The 21,042-nt window shown below is 37.3% G+C and overlaps 1 protein-coding gene across 1 annotated transcript in view; it reads left to right on the forward strand.

Annotated features, from left to right (window-relative positions):
* Positions 1 to 21,042, forward strand: part of NEBL (nebulette) — a 100,254-nt gene that overhangs the window by 44,546 nt on the left and 34,666 nt on the right. Inside the window, exons 13-23 of the mRNA XM_086740249.1 lie at positions 929 to 1,039; positions 1,714 to 1,824; positions 2,068 to 2,178; positions 2,679 to 2,783; positions 5,968 to 6,060; positions 12,176 to 12,268; positions 12,657 to 12,787; positions 13,186 to 13,201; positions 14,718 to 14,810; positions 18,204 to 18,308; positions 19,443 to 19,614. Of these exons, the coding sequence (XP_086596375.1) occupies positions 929 to 1,039; positions 1,714 to 1,824; positions 2,068 to 2,178; positions 2,679 to 2,783; positions 5,968 to 6,060; positions 12,176 to 12,268; positions 12,657 to 12,787; positions 13,186 to 13,201; positions 14,718 to 14,810; positions 18,204 to 18,308; positions 19,443 to 19,614 (1,141 nt within the window). The remainder of the gene's footprint in view (positions 1 to 928; positions 1,040 to 1,713; positions 1,825 to 2,067; positions 2,179 to 2,678; positions 2,784 to 5,967; positions 6,061 to 12,175; positions 12,269 to 12,656; positions 12,788 to 13,185; positions 13,202 to 14,717; positions 14,811 to 18,203; positions 18,309 to 19,442; positions 19,615 to 21,042) is intronic.

The following is a 21,042-nucleotide window of genomic DNA, read 5'->3' on the forward strand; positions in this document are numbered from 1 at the left end:
TGTAACTTTCTGCTGTAAGTGATCAGACCATTGCATTGAACAGAAGGATATTTGCCGCCTTCTTTCTAACTAATGTACAACCTAAAAAATAGTTAACAATCAGGAAAAGTAAGAAAACAATATTTTATTTATATGTATTTAGTTTAAAAAAAAATACTTGTTTTCCACAGGCAGAGATAAATTATAGTAGAAAAGAATGATTACTACTAGAAATAGCACTACCTAACGATCTTTTTAATTTTTTATGGAAAAAGAAGTACTACTATTATATACAGTATTTCAGTATTACATTTTAATATCATTTGCTGATGAACAAGAAATACATCCTTGTTTGAATAAGCTGAAGATGAAATATTAATTTTGTTTCCTGGTTATTGTTTATTTATAATTTATGTTGTGGGGAAAAAGCAGCAATCATGGATGAGTACTGCCACTTGCCTAATGGCTGTGGTTCAGGAAAGACCTATTAAATGAATAAATTACAACTTCCTGCTCTGAAGTTCACAGGAAACAGTTTTGTATGGTATTAAATTTCTAACATGTAGTCTTTTCATAAATAAAATATTTTCTTAAAAGTAAACTGTGTTTCAATTAGGCTGGCACCAAGTACCAGCTTATTACACTATGTTCTGCAGAGATAAAGTTCCCCTTTACTTTAGAGGATAATTGTAGCAAGCTGTGTGGACTGATTTCTTTGCCAAATTAAAAATTCAGTGATAGAGTTTTGTATATTCAGTGAATATCTCCTCAAGTTTTCCTCCTGTAGTTTGTTACGTGTTTTTCTGACAAAGCTTGCCAAGACTCTTGAGAGTTGTAACTCCTGAGTTTTTTTTTATTGACTCAATCTTAAATTAGGTCTCCTGTGCAAAAATCTGCCGATAACTCTCTGGCTATTGCGAATATAATGTATGAAGTTTTATCTTCACAGAAACAATACAAGAAAGACCTGGAAACTGAAATTAAAGGAAAGGGCATGCAAGTTGGTCCAGATACTCCTGAGATAAGACGAGCCAAGAAAGCTTCTGAAATTGCAAGCATGGTTGGTATTGTACTTGGTACAAGCATTCCATTAGACAGAATGCAACAAATTATTGTCACTGTGAATTCCAGGTGGTGACCAATCTAGGCAGTAGCAGTACCACAAATGTCACCAAATACCTAATCCATTGAGCTGTGTGAAGTCTAAAAGTTGCATAATCAACCTATGGGGGAAAGTTAAGACTTCCCAGAACTTTGACCTTCTGTCATCTTTCACAGGTGGTGCTTGTTCCTCACAAACCATGTCTGACCTGAGCTGTGTTCAGTAGCTACAGGCACCACTGCTTTTAGGTCTAAGTAGCTGCTAATTTAGTTAGGGCCAAATGACAAACAGAGTTAGAAAGATGCTAAAGCCTTATGATCCCTGTCTTGCAAAGCACCGCTGAGGGAGAAAGTCTCATCTACATGTGTCTGTGATTGCAGCTGCCAAAGCTGCAAAGACAGGTAGATGTGAAAGGCTGCAGCATATCTGCAGTCAGCAGTCTTAAAAGAATTTTTTAACTGGTCAGCAGCTACAGCGTAGGGGTCTCGTAGGTAGATCCTCTAAAGCTAACGCTCTTGAAGTTATTTAGTGTTTTAAGAATGCTGTTCAGTGAACTCCCACAGATAAAAGTAGGAACAATTTAAGAATTTGGCTGTCAGATATGTGAATATTTCCAATGCTATTCTTTTCAGAAAGGATACAAGAAAGACTTGGAAAATGAAATTAAAGGAAAGGGAATAGAAGTGGGCATGGATACCCCTGATATACAACGAGCCAAAAAAGCTTCTGAAATTGTAAGCCAGGTGAGTACAGAATGAATCTCTTAAGATTACTTTGTAAGTAAAATACAATGAGATGTTAAAAATATAAAAATTTTCTCAAACATACTTGGGCTAAAATGAATAAAAAAATAATTAAAGAAATAGAAGAATTCATTTTAAAAACTGACCAGTGCTATCAGAATAGCTTTGAAGACAGCATGTACAAGTAACTGTAGAAATAGTTATGGGTTTTTAATCTTTTTTTTTTTTTTTTTTTTTCTTCAGAAAGAATATAAAAAGGATTTGGAGAATGAAATTATAGGAAAAGGGATGCAAGTTGGCCCATATACTCCTGAAATACAACGAGTCAAAAAGGCTTCAGAAATAGCAAGCCAGGTAGGCATATGTCAAAGGCTGAATGATTGAATTCTGTGTAACAATTGCTTGACACACATTGCTCAAAATACTTTTCTAACTCTCTAGAGGCTTTCATACCCATATTAAGTTAATTTACATGTAGTAAAAAATCTTACTGCCTAACTCTTATTTGTATTTAGGCCTGTCATGCCATGTAAATTGACTTTAATTGTTTACATCTACTTGCAGGTCTTTTTACATTACCTAATGAGAAGGATATCTATATCCTGACAGTGAAGGGAAAATATATAATATATATTGAGAATATATTTTCTATCTATGTATTAGGTATTTTCAGTGTTGGACACAGTGTCAGGTGTCCCACACAGATAATGATAACAATATCATGGAGGAGGAAGTTTGAAATAAATACTGTACAAGGATATTGAGGCTCATCAGCCATAATCATCTTTTGTTGCAGTTTGGATATATCTGAGCTCAATAAAGCAGGAAACAGAAATTTTAAAATTATTTTTCAGAAAATGTACAAAGATGAAGCAGAGAAGATGCTCTGTAACTATTCTGCTGTCCCAGACACTCCAGAGATGGAAAGGATAAAAAGTACTCAGAAAAACATCAGTTCAGTGAGTAATAGTGCTTCTCTCTTCACCTGCAACTTTTCAGATATTTTTCAGTTTAAATAGGCTCTCTTGTGCTTCAGCATGAAATATGGAACTTGTGAGTAAATGTCCTTTGAACCATTTGAATAATTTTCCTGGCAAGAGCTGTATCACTCATTTCTTTCAGTAAAAAAAAAAAAATTAAATCCAGCTTTTCTAGGTGTTACACTGTTATTTTGAATTGCTAAACCACTTATACCACCTTGCCAGGCCACAGTTATTTTTAAATAAAGATTTTTTTTTTTTTCCTTTTTCCATCAGGCCCCAGGAAGTACTTTATTTAAAAGGACAAAAAAAAAATAAATCTAAGGCTAGTTACTATGCTTATAAGATTTTTCATCTGTTTCCTATCATATGTATAGAAGATCAGGATTCGGGTATAAAATTAGAACAGATCAAGTTTCATAAATATATATGTCTAATGATTTTGTGTTATACTGGATATATTTTTTCATTTTATGCTAGATTTAAATTTCAGTTTATCCCTAAATATAAATTATGAGCTTAGATTTCTAAAAGTGCCCAGTTTGGGATGCATTCAGTTCTATTTCCTTTTTGTGCCCGTTATTTCTGCTGCTTGTAATTCTGACTTTGCTTGTAATATAACAGAGAAGAGGAGTAAATATAGCCTCCGAAACCAAAGGCTGTGTCTGGTTTTTATAGAAAACTAAGTAGTACTAATAAAGTCAATGATTTGAGAGAAAGGAGTCTAAGTTACTTAAATATTTTAGTATTATCTGACACAGATGTAGTTTTTTAACTTACAAATATTCTCAGCTTCTCCAACTCTGCGTGAGTACAATGCCAATTAGTTCCTCTCACCTGCAGCTATCCCATATCCCTGCAGCTTCACTGGGGGAGTAAGACCCTGAGGGGAGAAGAGAGAAGAAAAGTCTCTGAGGCTGCTCTAGGCAGTGGTCTCTCCTGTAATGTCTTCCAGCCATCACCTGCTCCTTTTCTTCCTTCAGATGAGAGCAGCTGAAGGCTACATCTTTCTAGCAGGAGCTGTTGACAGGCCCACTGGCCCCAATTTTATTTCTTGTAATCTGTTACCTCTTGGTTTTGAATGGTGGTCTGCTGCATGGTGTGATGGTGATTAGCACCATATCTCATGTCATTGACATCCTAACACGCTATGCCCAAACTCCATGTAACAGAGGGGATCCAAGCTGCCATCTACTGATCTGATTTCCTCTCTGCTCCGGTCTTTGATAGCTTTTGATTGAGCCCTCAAATAGGCCAGCCGGTCTGGTGGTACGGACTCACTAGCAGCTAGATACCAGGCACACAGTAACCTTCCACTATTTAATTAAGCCTTGACAAGCCTGTGATGCATCTGAACACCTTGCAGCCCTGTAGGCCAGTCTGAGCTTGCAGTGCCAAGGCTGACAATTATCCTCTTAGTTAGTGTACTAGATAATATGAAATAAAAATATTTTGTCTTTGAGGTGATTTGTGTTTGCTTTATTTTGTGATCATCCTTTTTCTGTTTCTGAACTGGATCCTCCAAATGTAGGAAAGCAGTTTATAGCTGTGATTGAATTATCATTTTTTTCTTTCTCTACATTTTAATCTTTCAACATTCTGTGCAATTTTGATTATAAAGGTAAGTTACTTTTTACTAAGTTAAGATATAGCTGGGAGCAGCCCCAATAGAAAAAAATTAATGACCCCTAATAGGCTTCTGATTTTTGGATTTCGTCTCAAGTATTTTCCTGCCTTAAGGGACAAAAATGTGGCTAGCTCTGCAGATAAGATCAGTGCTGCTTTTAGCTCACCAGCTCATTTAGGAGATGATTTACAATAGGATATTTACTGCACAGTCATCTCTTTCATAGAAAAATTCCCAGCTCCAGCATTTTTTACCACTCCCTCCTTGGTAGAGCAGAAAAGTATATTTTAGTTCAGTCCACTCCATAAATCTTTCTGCCTTGTACTGACATGTTGATGCAGAAGAATTTTCAAGTTCTTACTCATAAACTGTCTCTGTTCTCACATGGTAAAACAAAATTCTAAATTGTTAAAGATTTTCTGAATATTTTAAAAATGAGTTATGGACATAAATAATTAACTTTCTTCTGGAATATTTGGCAGTATTGGTCGCCCTAGGTTACACAGGACTTCAAGGAAGTAGGAGAAATGCATCAAGAATGATGTTTTATTGTTTAAGGTTTATTGATAGGAAAAATAAAGCTAAATAAATCTTGGTTTAAGAAAGGCAGAAATAGTAAGTGGTAAAGATTTATTTTACAAACTCCAGGATCAGACTTGTTTTTACACTACCAGCCTGGAAATACTTACTGGAATGGCAAACAGCTGTGACATCAAATAGTGAAATTAAAATAAAACTTCTTCAGGAGTTTTGCAGTGTGAACTGGTGCTCCATGGTTATTTAAATCACAGCCACATTTGGAGTTTGTGGAGCAGTTATTTACTGTCTCTTTCAGTAACTTTGAAGAATCGGTTCTACTGATGAGCTTTGTGTTTTATCCTTTACGGAAACAATTGAAATAGAGGAGAGAATTATATAAGCAGCATGCGTATCTTTTCAGAAGTGAGCTTTGTTTTTACATGTAGTCCTCAGCTTTCTGGCTTGAACCCAGAAATAAAAAAAAAAAAAAAGTGACTTGGATTGTAGCTCTGGCTGTTCTGGTTACTTTGTCATGAGTATGTCAATTTTCTAGTTTGCTAATTAGAAATAATAATAATATCTGTTCAGTTCTCAGAGTATTTTAAGATCTGAGGATTAAAAAACCAGTTCAAATCTTGCATGTACATGTGCATTCAAATACATTGAAATGAGTGAGATTACTCAAGCATGAAGTTGCATTTGTAAATGTTTATAGATTATTATCTAAGTTTTAATATTATTTCCAAATTTTAAACTATCAGTAAAAATATTTACAAATAATTGAGGTCAGTCTAAAGGATGATAATAGATTATCTGGGTTACAGTTGAAAACAAACAAAATGTTATTATAGTTATTGATAATTGGTCTCATTTATAAAAAATTAAACTATTTGCTTTCTTAGCAAGATTCATAGTGAGACCAATTTGGAACTTGGAAAATTGCCCAGCCCTTTTATGAGAACTTGTACTTGCATTGCTAACAGTCTCATAATTACTTTTTCTTTTGGGGAAATGAAGGTGTTTTATAAGAAGGAAGTAGGAGCAGGCACAGCTGTAAAAGAGACTCCAGAGATTGAAAGAGTAAAGAAAAATCAACAGAATATTAGTTCGGTAAGTGTTATTAACATTAATTATTCTTATGTGGATAGATAGTGGTCAAATTTTTTTCCATCTTGTTTATTAAAAATTCTATGTTTTCGTATCACACATCTAAGTCAAATACTGCTCCACTGGATTTTGGATCTAGAGCTCCATTCTAGTAGAGTTAGAGCTCCACTCTAGTGTAGTTCTTCTGTGTTCAAAGTGAGAATTTCAAATTGAAGCATCATGAAAAACAGGGAAAAAAATAAACTAAATATTTGAGGAAAGAATTTTGTCTTTCAAGAGTGGGAAACGTGAAATATATTTCCCGATATGACAGACTGAACAGCAGCTGTAGTTTGTAATTTAGAAAAATATCATATAACAAAAAAGAAAATCTGTAAAGTTCCTGTAGAATCCGTGTGTATTACACAGGGGTTGGTACAGTTTGCACTTCAAGGAGAGGAAAATGATGTCTAGACTCGAGTTATGTGAAAAAGTGGAGAGTTTGTGCCTCTTCACATGCTGATAACAAGTTGATCTCATGAGACTGGTTCTGAATTGGTGTTGTTTATCTATGGATGCCTAATGTTTTTGGTGCTTTAATGGGCAACGAAAAACGAAATATCAAAACGAGAGTTTTCTACAGTTAAAACATGCTTTTCTGTGAAATACATGGCAAAGCTTGGAAAAAAGTGGAAAAGGGACTGCCAAGCAAGAAAACACTTGTAACTGCATTGTTCACTTGTTTGGAATTTTTGATGTGGAGTCCTCTAGGGCCATTTTTATGTTTGTGACATGACTTTCTGATGATTAGATGCTTTTTTTTTTAAAATAAAATTTGAAAGTAACACATAGACATGGCACTAGATTGTGTTTAAGCATTAATTGAAATCCAAATTAGGGACTCTGGACACCTATTCTACCAGAATTTCCTTGTTTAACACTGAGTAGTGTTAAATACTGCATTTCCTACCAAAGTAAGGTCAGGTAGGGAATTGCCATAAAATTTTGAAAAACTCATATGTTCCTTGGAATTTTTCTCTGCTCCAGCCGTCATTTTCCATCTTGTCATTTGGAGTCACAGTGCAGTTTGAAGATTCAGTGCAAGCTATCATGTGTCCTAAATCCTGAAATAGTGTTTCTGGTTGGGAATCTGTAGGTTTTCTTGATTTGATGGTTGGGTTTTCTTGTTGTGTGTTTGTCGTAGTTCAGCCCCAATTGGACCAGACTACGCAGTCTCTCTCTCACTCCCCCCACCTTCCGAGAGAACAGGGAGAGAAAATATAAGGAAAAACGACTCGAGGTTTGAGATAAGGAGACAGGGAGAAATCCTTAAAGTTACCGTCACGGGCAAAACAGACTCAACTTGGGGAAAACTATTCATTTATTACTACCAATAGCAGGATAATGAGACAGAGAACAAGATAACCTCCATCCACCCCTCCCTCTTCCCAAGCTTAACATTATCTCTACTACCTTCCCCTCCCTGAGCGGCACAGGGGGGAAGAGGGAATGGGGGTTGCAGTCAGTTCATCATATGTTGTTTTACGCCGCTGCTTCATGTTCGGGGGAAGAACTCCTCACATTCCTCCCCTGCTCCAGCGTGGGGTCCCTCCCACGGGCCACAGTCCTTCGTGGAACTGCTCCGGCGTGGGTCATCTCTTCCACGGGTGCAGTCTCTCCAGAACAGCTGTCCCAGCGGGCCCTCCACGGGCCACAGCTGCCTTCAGGCACCCACCTCCCCCGGTATGGGGTCCTTCACGGGCTCCAAGTGGATCTCTGCTCCTCCGTGGACCTCCATGGGCTGCAGGGGGACAATCTGCTCCACCATGGTCGTCACCACAGGCTGCAGGGGAATCTTGGCCAGGAGCCGCATTACTCGTCCCCCTCCTTCTGAACTGACCTCGGCGTCTGCAGCCGTTCCTCACAACAGGCTGGTAGATGTCTCTCAGGATCTTTTTTTACATCTTATTCACTTCTCATCTCCTTTCCACTTCTTGCAGCCAGGCTGGACTGAGTCGGGCCCAGTCGGCTGCCTGGCGAGAGGCCAGAGGGTGAGGCCTGCAAGGCCCATGAGGCCTGTGCCTCCCCCTCTGCGCCTCTGCCCCCGCTCAGCTTCTTCACATCTTCTCTGCTCTTTTTTTTTTCTGTTTTCCCCTTCTTAAATACGTTATTGCAGAGGCGTTATCACGGAACATTCTGCTACCAATCAGCTCGGCCTTGGCCAGCAGCAGGTCCGCCCTAGGCCCGGCCGAGTCCCCTGAACAAAGGGGAGCGACTTCTAGCAGTTTCCTACAGAAGCTACCACCTTAGGCCCCCCCTCGCCAACAAAACCACGACAGTGGTTTTTTTTTTTGTTTGTTTTTGTTTGTGTTTTTTTTTTTTCTTGTTTGGTTGTGTCATTCCCTCCCATATTCAATTATGTTTTTTGGGTTTTTTTTTAGACAGATTTTTACTGGTGCTCTAGAAACAAAAACCTAATCTCCTGTTATCTATTTAATTTCCAGTTACCACAGACATTTCGAGAGTAGTCACACCCATACACACTGAGGCTTATCAGAAGTAGTCTTACTCTAATGCTTTTTCTCAATACCTTTCAAAGTGAAATGGAAAAATAGTGTACAGTGCTGTTTTAGAAATCCTAAACAGTAGTGAAGAGGGGAAGATGAAAAGTGAATCAGTATGCTAGTAGACACACTTGAACAAAAGCATATGAAGAGAAACACAAAATGTTATAGTGGTTTAGTGGTATGATGTAAGTAACATGACCTTTACGTTGCTAGTCTGTGTGTAGAGTTAATATTTTACAAAAGATATTTTATTACATGTAGTGTATTTGAGATTACTTAAGTCTTGTATAATATTTATTAAAAGTGTAGAATGCCAAATTTAAAGGCAATGTGCAAGAAAGTTTTAAATTATATTGTGCAGTAAGAGGGAAATTATATTGTATAATTTACAGGAGTCCCAAGGGAAGGGTAATTTACACCAATTTTGACTCCTTTAGATTTAAACATTTTACACACAATTTAGCCAGAAGGACTTGGAACAGCTTTAAAACTATTTGCTGAGCTAAATGAAACTATGGAATGTGAGGCACATCTGCAGTGCGAAAAAACGCGGAACACTAAACCAAAATAACACTCACTGTACAACCAAACCATGCAAAAAAGTCCATTGCATCATGTTCTGAAAGTGATCAGATTCTTCCAAATGACGTATGTTGGAGACAAAGATGAGAACGGTCTGTTTTCAAATCCTAAAAAACAAGGTGGTGACAGCCAAGGGGACTGAGCTCATCTCACCTGTTGTGATGATTAGTTTGGAAGAAGCGGCTTCCTAAATAGTTGGAGTCAAGATCTCACAGAGCTTTAAAAGCAAACATCAGACCCATGGACTGTAACTGAATCTGAATCAAGAAGCTACAAATAACTAAGGAGTTTTAAAAAACTTGTTTATATTGAGGGACAGGCAGGGTTGGACACAGCACTGGGAAGAAGCCTTTTGGAGGAAGATTGTAATTGTGGTATTGTTTGTGTGAAATCCATGAGAAAACCCTTGCGATATGTCAGTCAACACCACAAAGCTGGAGTCTGATTAAAACTAAATGGACATTTAGAAGCATTTTAAGGACTAGTAGCACTGCCAATTCTTAAGCTTACCTAATAGTCTCTTAAAAGACCCATTTTTTTTTTCCAGTGGTTTAGTGCTTCTGCCAGTCCTAAACTGTCTGGCCTGAAATTTTCCATTCCTGGTTTGTGCTTTGGGCTGGTTTGGTTTTATTTATTTATTTATAAATTTCATCCAAAAGCAGCTTCCAAGTATGAGCTTAGAGAAAAACAAGTTGTTTTGTCTGTGTTAAAAAAGTTGACACTCTCCAGAAGTACCATGTCTTGGAGAAGAGCGTTGAAAATTTATCTGCTAAGTGATATTTGGTACAGTGGATTTGGGGAAAAAAGAGACTAGGGATGAGGAACTGAAAGTGTAGAATGGATTGTTCAAAGTAGACAGGCCAAATGTGGGGAAAGATGGGCAGAGTGGTGTGTTCCTGTGCATAGGTGCTGCCTTCTAGAAGACCTGAAACAGAACCCAAGGTCACTTGGACTCATCATTCGCTTGCTGTCAGTGTGTCTGACGTACTCCTGGTCAAATGTTTTCCCTTTCTTTAATGATGGTGTCCACGGAGGTAATAAACTATGATTGTTCTCATGGATTTGTGCAGTCAATCTAAACAAACCACAAGGGGCTTAAGCTGAAGGCACAAGAAGAAATGTACATTTGTAGTTTTTTTAAATAATGAGAAATTGCCTTTGCAAGAGATAGCTTTAGGGAGTATTACTAAGGTCGTTAAGTCAGTACTCAAAAGCAAGAACTTGAATTCAAGTCCCTATGTTGAGACCTGATGATCCACTGCCAAAGTATATGATTTTATACTTTGTTACAGAGGCGGACATGCTCTGGTTTTCCATTTTGCAAACTACAGTTCAATGGGAATTCTCATTTGAACGCACATGCTGTATAATCCTATGTTTTTTAAAATTATGTAGCCAGATTAGCTGTTACTTGTCTGTGCACTCTAGTAAAAATAGTACTTTTCCTCGTCACAATTCCCTTTTTCCTCATTTCACAGCAAAATTAGTGAATTAATGTGTGTGACAAACTCATATACTTTGGTTAGGAGCAACATAGAAAAGTTCCTGAAGAAATCAGTAATTCTCTCATCAAAGCAGGAACTTAGAGCAGTAAAAGAAGAAAAAAAAATCAGTCATGGACCACATGTAAACTAATCACTAAGTAAGGATCATTGACTATGTGTAGTGAATGAGACAGAATTCTCTTAAGAAAAACAGTTTTTGGTAATAGATAAAGAAGACTATAAAGTGCTTAATGAGGAAAAGAATGAAATAGTATAAAATATATTAAAAGCTGTATATGGAGTATATCTGTACAAGGAACAAAAAACTAAGGTTACATTTAAGTTAATTGTGTCATTTTCTGATTTTTGACTCCTTGATTTTGCAGCCTTGAAATGTATTTAACAGAAGTTTTGTATGCCACATTAATATAAAACTGTACAAATTGATTCATTACGCTGTTCCCTTGTTCTTAAAGTACTTTTCTTCCCTTGAGTCTTGCTAGTGAAAAAAAGTTTCCAACTATTCTATATCACTGCACACAAAATTTTGAATGTTTTTGTAAATTTTGCTGTTTCATTACCATTGTAAAGAAAAAGAAAGCATGCCAATATCACTGTAAAGGAAGGCATGGTCTACAAGTATTGATTATTTTAAGGTGGCATAAGGGATTTGAAGCTGCATAATGCTGAATCCTGGACAGGAGTTTAGTAACAGACAGTAAGACAAAGACAATGCACAGATTTGTCCAAGATAACCCTTTTGGATAGTATATGGAAAAACAGAAAATATGATACCTTTTTTTTTTCAGTACCACATTCACTTAACCTTACAATTCTTTCTCATTAAGTTGAATTCCAGTTTTGATACATATGGTGTATAATTGAAGAAATTCTAGTTCTATGCCTCTTTTCAATTACGGATTCTACCATATCCAAACATACTGCTGTTTAGAAGAGATTAAATGTGGCAAAACCAACAGTAAATATCTGACAGCATCTTCAAAGGCATCATCCATCCAGACATCTGCATTCTCCCTGATGTGTTTGTGTGTGCTTGAGTGGGACTTGGAGGTCATCCATGCTTTCAAGAACGCATCTGTGAAATGTTTGGTTTCTGAAATAGACTGGCAGACTCCGTAGCAAGATAATAGTGAGACCAAGTCATTATCAGAGTGATGCAGATCAACAAGTAGTATATGCAGCGTCCCAATTACCATGAAGATAGCCACAATCCCATGTGATGTATGTTCCTGCTGTAAGAGTTTTAGGATACGAGGTTTGTTATAGGCACTGTCTGCTGCATTTTATCAAACAAGATGCGTTGGAGACCCTAGCAGCCTGTTTCAGAAATTAAATATAACTGTTCCTTTTCAGGTCTATAGTTTTGATAGGTGTGGTCTACCTGCGCAGTATGTTTAAGGGAGAGATTACAAAATGTTTGTTGTGTTTTAGTGCTTGTCTGTATCTTCTTTAAATTACTAATATTTTTTAATATTTTTTGTGCAGATTAAATACAAGGAAGAAATTCAGCATGCAACAACAATTTCTGATCCACCTGAACTAAGGAGAGTTAAGGAAAACCAGAAGAATATTAGCAATGTGTGCCCCATTTTTATTGCTTCTACACTTCTCTCTTCTGTATTAAATGTGTTTGTGCCTCAGTGAATATGTCTGTGGTGTTTGTGCTAGTTCCTGTTTGTCCACAAAGACTAATTTAATAATTTTATGGTAAAATTACAACTCATTAGCCTTGCACTTTGATTAACATTAATGAGAGTGAAGTGTTCCTGTTGAAGTATCAGTTGTCTGTGTCTGAAAAAGAACAACTGCAAGAGGGTGAGTAGTAAGTATTGTGTGGAACAACGTGGGTGTTTATTAAGGAATGGTATTTTCCGTGCAAATGCAGTATGGTCTTTAATGGTATCTAACACATTGTATTTCTGTTACTCGGAAGTCTCTGTGTAATATCTTCTGCCATGTTTGCTAGGTTCAGTACAAAGAACAGCTCTGCAAAGCTACACCTGTGAGTGTCACCCCTGAGATCGAAAGAGTCAAGAGGAGTCAAGAGAATATCAGCATGGAAAGTAGCTCTCGTTTAATCCTTTGTATAATTTTTGGGTGGAGAGGATGAGTACAAAGTTCTGCTTCAGAAGCTGTGCCTTTTCTTTAGTTAAGTGCAAGCTCAGTAATAGAATTACTTTTAGGAAGCAATTGTGAAAAGCCATTGCTTGGTTTGGAAAATGGTACGTGAAGCATCACATACTCGATTAAAGACATGGCTGTGATGTTTTGAAATGTTATTCTCTGTCTCGGATATTTGCAGGAATCTAGTCAGTTTTTTTTAACAGAATATCCTTTTCCAACTTTTTTTTTTCTTTGCTTTGTGAAAAAATGACTACAGTTTTACTCAAACTCCAGGTCTCTTACCTGTCTCTTTCTGGTTCCTCAGTAACCTTCCTATCAAAGTTTAGTATTTAATGACTGACATAACCTTTAAAAAGTCATATTGTTTGCAGGAGTGCAGGGAAGAAGGCAAGGAGTTTTGGAGCACACTGCTGTTTTCCTACATTGTTGCATTTGTACCCCATTAATGAGTCTTTGAGAGACCAGTCCTTCTCCTCACTGGGATCTTCCATCAACAGCCATATTTTGTGGGGCTACAAATAGCGACAGTGTTTCCCTGGCGTGTTTTCTGACACATTCCCCAAATCAACTTAGAGTTACAATTTTCAAGAATACTGTCTCTCAAACTTAAAATGTTGTTTATGCCTGGATTTATGTTGATAAATCTAGCTCTCCTCAAATGCACACTGTTCAAACAAACCTGTTTTCCAAAGTGATTCAAGCCAGTCTGTGCAGTTGCTCTGCTCACGTAATTGTTTACCTTTCATCAATTTTTGTGTTGCGTGAATTTTGTTGGGAAGTTTAAATCTTCTTTCAGGTCACTGGGATAGCTTTGAGCAAACATTCTTTAACTTTGGACATTTCTAGAAACATTAAGTCTTGAATAATCATTTACCTCTAAAAATATCAATTTGCAAGTTTATTTGATATCTTACCATCATTTTTATAAGATGTTAGTTTTTCAAATGCAATATGTTGATGTGGACCAAAACTGTGTTGTGTGGGAAGACAGTTCTTTGAACAATATGTATGTAACCACAGCAGTGCACTGCAGAATTATGAGCATAATGTATCAGCACAGTTATCCTTATCGCACAAAACCAAGATCTTCTTTAAAAAACTCAAAAGTTTGTATGGAAACATTTATTTTGCATAAAACTGTATGGATTAGCGTAAATCATGCAAAAATCTCTAATTTCTAATCTCTAAATGTTTACCGTATCTGACTTCCCAGTATTAACCAGGGTTAACATTAGACTGATTGGTCTGTCAGTGCCACATCCTGTGTTTTATCCTCGTTACATACTGATTCTGCCTTGAGGGTGCATTTGGTGAATGCATCGCTGCTACAAGTGTATTTTGTTAAAAAGCGGTAGAAGGGATATTCCTGCAGTATGTTTAAGTAAGCACATGGTGAAATTCAGGCAGTTGGATTCAGTTGGCAGTTGTCTGATGCATTGCTCGCACTGTGTTTAATCACCTTTGAATATATAGAGTATAAAATTTAGAACATGGATGGCATCCTTATGGAATCTCTGTGTCCGGACAAATATACATTTAAAGTGGGCATTGCTGAAACACAGTTTTTTCTGTGCTCAGCCTGACTTTACTGCATTATTTGTGGCTTACTCCATTCCAAATATAAGATATTTCTCTATACAGCCAAGGACCAGTGTGGTAAATGACATGATGTTTTGTGTATATGTCTGTACATATCCACACAAATGCATTAAGAAGACAATATAGAAAGAATTCAAGGTTATGCTTCAAAAAGCAAGTTTTATGAGCCTTAATAAACTTCAAATGCATTTTAGCTTTTCAGTTGTTTCCTGGATGACCTTTAAAATCATTCATTTTAATGTAAAACAATGTGATATTGCTTTAGCTGAAATAGTATGTACCATTTTGTTCTGTTAAATACTAGGTTCACTATAGAGAGCAGCCTGGCAAAGCTACTGCTGTGAGCGTCACTCCTGAGATAGAAAGAGTCAAGAAGAATCAAGACAATATCAGCTCGGCAAGTTGTTTGAGTCTTTTTGTCATTTAGATTTTCAGTTATTGTAAGAATATAACAAGGATATGCTTTTCCATTTGGATTTGATGTGTCAAAAGAATCCAACTACATCATCCACGGAATGGATTTTTTTCTTTTTTTATCCTTTGAGTACATGCATACATGCACTGCACATGTGGACAACAAATATATTCAGACTTGCCTGATTGTTCTCACAAAAAAAGTAAATCATTGTGTTGGTGCCAGTATTTTTCAAAGAGAGAGTCAGTAGAGGTCAGTCAGTCTTTCAAGAAACTTTGTCTCTTGTTACCCAGTTTTAGTTGCTAGATTGCAGGAGTAAATTACAGTAAAAAACAAAGGAAATCAGAATTTAACTTTAGGGCAAATGTTTTTTTTTTTTTTTTTTTTTTTTTTTTTACAATTCAAAGCATGGAAGCATATAGCTATCCATTCCACTCTGCGACACGCCACCTATGCTAGAGCTGAGTAGTCCGAAATAGATCCGATTAGTAAACACTAAAGAGTAAAATATTATACTTTTCTTGGCTTTTATGATAATACTTACCTTATTTTTTTAAATTGCCACTACAGTGGTGTAAGTAGCAGCAGGCAGTTCTAATAAGGAGCCAGGAAGAAGTCAAAGCAGCATGGTGAAGTAAAGGACCAGACTGGTTACATTACAGTCTATGCCCTCAACAATGAAATGTCAGTGACAAAGCCCCTGCAGATGTTAAATAGAACAGATGTCATGCAGAGCCACGGTTTCAAGGTGGCAGAAGAGAATTAATAGTAGTGAACACTTTAGAACTGAGTGTAGGAGTGAAAAGTAAAGTAGGTTGGATTTCTCAGAGGATTTGGCTAAGGACGAAGGAACAGAATCTGAACTTGTAACTGCATATATCTTAAGTATGTTCTTAAAATGCTCATGCATATTTACCAAAGCCAATTAGTTTTGAGGTGCAGTTAAAAATAAGACGAAAACTTCCCAACAATTCTAGACTTCAAATAATTTCTTTATTTCTGAAAATTAAGTTTTTTTTTTTTTCCAACTCACTTTTGTTTCTCAAGATTTACAGGGATAAATACTCCTCTATGTTAATGAGCAGTAGATGAAAACCAGACTATGTTGGCTGCAATTATTCTGTCCAGAAAATGCCTTATATTCAAAAGCATACGTAGCTGAATAGATGTGCTAAGAAAATTTATTGTTTAATTAAGAAGAGATTGAAGAATATGCAGTGCCATATATTTCTGTTTCTCTGTACATTACTTTGAACTTACCTATGAAACATAGACACTAAGATTCATATTTTCATAGGTATGTTGTGCTCAGCTAATATGTAATTTTAAGGAAGGTTAGACAATACTTTTTTTCTCTCATCACAAATGCATGTTGAAATAGATTTGCACAGCTAATTCGAGAAGCAATATTTTGAGTGTGAATATATAGGTGTTGTGGTTTCGCCCCAGCTGGGAGCTAAATGCTATGCAGTCACTTGCTCATGCTCCTCGGGAGAGGAGAGAAAATATAACGAAAGGCTTGTGGATTAAGACAAGGGCAGGGAGAGGTCATACAGCAGTTACCATCACGGGCAAAACAGACTCGACTTGGGGAAAACTAAGTCAATTTCTTAGCAATCAAACCAGAGTAGAATACTGAGAGATAAAGCCAAATCTTAAGAAGACATTCCCCCTACTCCTCCGATCTTCCGAAGCTTAATTTTACTCCTGATTTTCTCTGCCTCCTCCCCTGCAGCCGTGCAGGGGGTCAGGGAGTGGGGGATGCGGTCAGTTCATTATGCATTTTTTCTGCTGCTCCTTCCTCCTCAGGGGAAGGACTCCCCTCACACTCCTACCCTGCTCCAACATGGGGTCCCTCCCATGGGCTGCAGTCCTTTTTGAACTGCTCCAGCGTGGGGTCCTTTTCCATGGGGTGCAGTCCCTCAGGAACCGGCTGCTCCAGCAGGCCCTCCATGGGCCACAGCCTCCTTCAGGCATCTGCCTGCCCCAGTGTGAAGTCCTCCACAGGCTGCAGGTGGATCTGTGCTCCTCTGTGGACCTCCATGGGCTGCAGGGGGACAACCTGCTCCACCACAGGCTGCACCACAGGCTGCAGGGGAGTTTTGGCCAGGAGCAGCATTACTCCTTTCTCTCCTTCTTCACTGACCTTGGTGTCTATGTTTCACTCCCATCTTCTTGCTTCTCTCTCCCCACCGCTTGGCCGGGCCAGCTCTGATGCAGACAGCTGCCTGGTTGGAGGCTGGGGGTGAGGCCCACACCTGCCCCCTCTCTCCTCACACTGTGACTTTGTTTTCCCCTTCTTAAATGCGTTATCACAGAGGTGTGATTGACTTGGCTGATTGGCTCGGGCCTGGACAGTGGTGGGTCCACCCTAGAGCTGGCTGCATCCACTGGACAAAGGGGAAATTTCTAGCAGCTTCTTGCAGAAGACACCCCTGTAGGCCTACTGCCACCAAAACCCAACACAATAGGTGAATCTAAAATACTTACTAACACTGAATGTACAGGTTACAATGCAGTGTGGAGACTAAGAGAGTCCATTAGTAGAAGAATTCAACCAGCCAGAAGAAACTGTAAGAGTACTCGCTCTAGAACCAACAAGTAGGACCAACTACTTTTACTGTTTCACAATTTTGCATGTGGAGTTTTTTTCTTTTTTATTTTTTTCTTTAACAGATAATTAACCTTACATCTTTGCAAGTCTCTAAAATGCCACAAAAGAAACTAATTAGAAGAAATGTGACATAGGAGGTTCTGTACTTACTGATGCACAAAACACTGAACCCAAATGTTCTCTTTTAAAACGGCATATTCAGATTTGTCCCAGATATGTTGCTTTTGTGCTACTAGCAAAGACTAGCTACCAAACAGGAGTGAGAAGGCTGCCAAAGGACTAACCTGCCTGTAAGAGTTGAATTTCTTGGGGAACCAGGGGTTCTCAGCTAGTCCCAACCTGGAAGCAGACTGAGGACAGACTCTCTGTCTGTCTGGGTAGGATAAAGGTGGCTTATGTTGTACAAATATGATTTAAAGATGTCCAAGACTCAGTTGTGTTATTATTTATCCTATTTTTCAGTTTATAAATGAATTATTTCACTTATGTAATTTAAACAGTCAAGAGTTTCAGCTTTCAGGTAAATACTATTTTTCTGAGTAAGTGATTGATGGAATAAACACTCCCTTTGGCCTCACCAATGTACTAGCTCATCTGTATCCTCCCTCTGAAATTGGTTACTAGAAAATGAATGTAAGGAAAGAAACAAGAACAACCTTGAGCATTGTGATTTGGAAAGGATACCATTGAATGGTGTGATTCTCACTGTCCTTTCTTCTGTAAGTGAAAACTTGATTTGTGCTGTTGTTGCTGTTTTGCAGGTCAAGTACAGCAGTGATCAGAGGCAGATGAAAGGTAGACGTAGTGTGCTTCTAGACACACCTGAGCTAAGGCATGTCAAAGAAACACAAAACAACATCTCAATGGTAGGGTACTTTCTTCCTATAACTAGAATATACTAAGGAATGACATTGACTTCCACTGGATTTTGCCTTCCATTAATATAGGTAACTAAAGAAACTGCTCAAGTATGGAAGAAATATTTTCTTCTTATGCCTGTTGAGGGAGTGTTTGCTAACTGCATATGACTGTAATGAACATTTTCAAAATACTAATAAACGGTTTTCTAACAGTTAAATGTCTGTTCTTTTGTTTGGTTTATTTTTCTTTAAAAAAGTACACACCTCATTTGAGCATCACAGTTTGACTGGATTAGGTGACACACTTCACCTTGTGCCTGTGCACGTTCCTGGTTTCTGCGTGATGTTTGTTCTTGGAATGAGTTGTTTTGTGTGCATTTGCTTGTGTGAGAAAGTTTGTTAATTTAATTCTTTGATGATTAAGACTATTTAAAAAGTAAATATACATAATCAAGGGTACTACCTTTATAACTCTTACTAATACTGGTTTTGTTCCAACACTTGGTTATATAACACTTTCTACCCTAATGTCTTTGTTTTTAATTTCTTTCTTTTTTTCTTTTTCTTTTTTTTTTTTTTGAAAACAAGCTGCTTAGAATAACTGCAATTCTTTCTAAAACCCCATGTTTGAAGCCAGCTGGCATATGATTAAAAAGAGAGCAAAAGAGTACCTTTTGTATGAAGCTACATATAATAAAAATTCTCAGTGAATAAAAACACTTTGGTTCTTTAGAACTATTATTGCTGGAACATTTTTTACTAATGAATGTAGTTGTCTACATCAATAGAGAGCTATCCTATCTTAAAGAAGAAGGGAACAGGCCAGATGACCTTCTGAGGGCTTTTCCTGTCCTGTGTGACTGTAAGATGATGCTTCGCTGCTTGAGTTGATGCCTAATTCAGTGGCAAGGGAAAACAAATGCAAAAATGGTAATAAAATATCAGGACATCAAGTTAGGGAGTTAGAAAAGACTTGAGTGGCCATTGAGCTTGTCTCATGTGTGTAATAATTCTATTATTTTGCAAACTCCAAAGAAAATAAGTGCTTCATAAAACAAACTTGTATACATTCCTGCATAGAATAAGGGTTTGCTCTCAATTGCAGCTTGAGGAAAAATTTAGTTCTTCTTGTTTTCCTAGGTAAAATACCATGAAGATTTTGAGAAGACAAAGGGCAGAGGCTTCACCCCAGTGGTAGATGATCCTATAACAGAACGTGTGCGGAGAACCACCCAGATTGTGAGTGATGCAGCATATAAAGGTGTGCATCCACATATCGTTGAAATGGATAGAAGACCTGGAATAATTGTTGGTAAGTTGTTAAATACTGTTACTATTGAAAACACTGTGGGGAAGATGAAAGCCTCTGCTTGTGTTCTCCATTGTAACCAAGAAAAAGTACTCCCGGATTTAATTTTCACTCTTTTCTCAACATGAAACTTGTGTTGAACTACTAGTTCAATGCCAGCTTCTAGTGAAGTAATAATGCAAATCAATGGTAGATACATTATCATTTGCTCTGTAATTTTTATTTGAAATATGGATAGTCATTGCTATTATTTTAAGTCTGAATTTTGACTCTTTGATAAAGGCAAAAATATCTGCAATAGTCTTTATTTTGCACAGAAGAGAGATCATCAAAGCTGTGATTCTCCAAGATTTTCATGGTTAAATATTGCAGACCAGTTTGAGATTTCCCCTTCTCTCAGTCAGCAATTTCTCCAGAGCTGTACATGCTCCATTTACCTCTTCTTGTAGAATTTCACACAGCTTTCAAAATATCTCAAGGTCATTAGATCTCTGGTAAGCCAAATGTCAGTGTTCAGAAGTGATGTTCTTAAAAGATGGTCCAAGATAAGACCAGGTGTTCAGGGGATAGAATACAGATAGGTTTTGTAGGTAGAGACAAAGTATTCCATTGAGATGTCATTTGGATATTCATAATAAACACTATTTCAAAATCAAAATGGATACTTGAAATATCATAAAAGTTAACAAGTCTGCTATGGCAAAGGAAATGGTAACCTGACATTTTATTTTTTTTCTCTTTTCTTTTTCTTTTGATATGTTCTTTTTCTGTTTTTCTATGCTTTACAATAGTGTAGACCCCAGAGGGTCTACATATGGAAAAACATACTGAGATAGCACTCTAAAATCCTTCATACATAGTAATATTAGCAAGGATTGACTTTAAGTCTACCTCTCAAAAATCAGAGAAATTGCAGGTCAAATGGGCTAATTGGTGGGTCATGTAGTTCATCCTCCTGCTTAAAGCAAGGTTGGCTATATCTATATAATTCCTGGCAGATACTTCTTCAGTCTTTTCCTTTAAAGACAGTCTCCACCACATAAAGAAGTATATTTCTTTCCTTTTGTATAGCTATCTTTTACATGTTTGTAGCTACAGCCTTATATCTGAGGGGATTTCTCAAAAGTGAGTGTTTAGAGAGCTCTACCTGGGAAATGTACTGACGCTTTTAAGACCAGGCAAGTCTCAGAGGGTCACACTTTCTGGATCTAGGGCAACAACTTGTTTAGAAAATCATTGTCTGTAGAGACCCAGGCATTTGAACTCACTTTCATAGCTAGAAGAGGTGCAGCCAAAGAGAGAAAAATCTCCTGCAAAATTGCAGTTTAATATACAGTTTACAAAATGCTGTTTAGTGCACACTTCAAACCTTCTACTCTGTACTGCATTGTACATATGCTGTAGCCCTGTGTAAGGATCATGAGTGCAATC

This window comes from Chlamydotis macqueenii, chromosome 2, assembly GCF_036417535.1.
Source record: "Chlamydotis macqueenii isolate bChlMac1 chromosome 2, bChlMac1.mat, whole genome shotgun sequence".
Lineage (NCBI taxonomy): Eukaryota > Metazoa > Chordata > Aves > Otidiformes > Otididae > Chlamydotis > Chlamydotis macqueenii.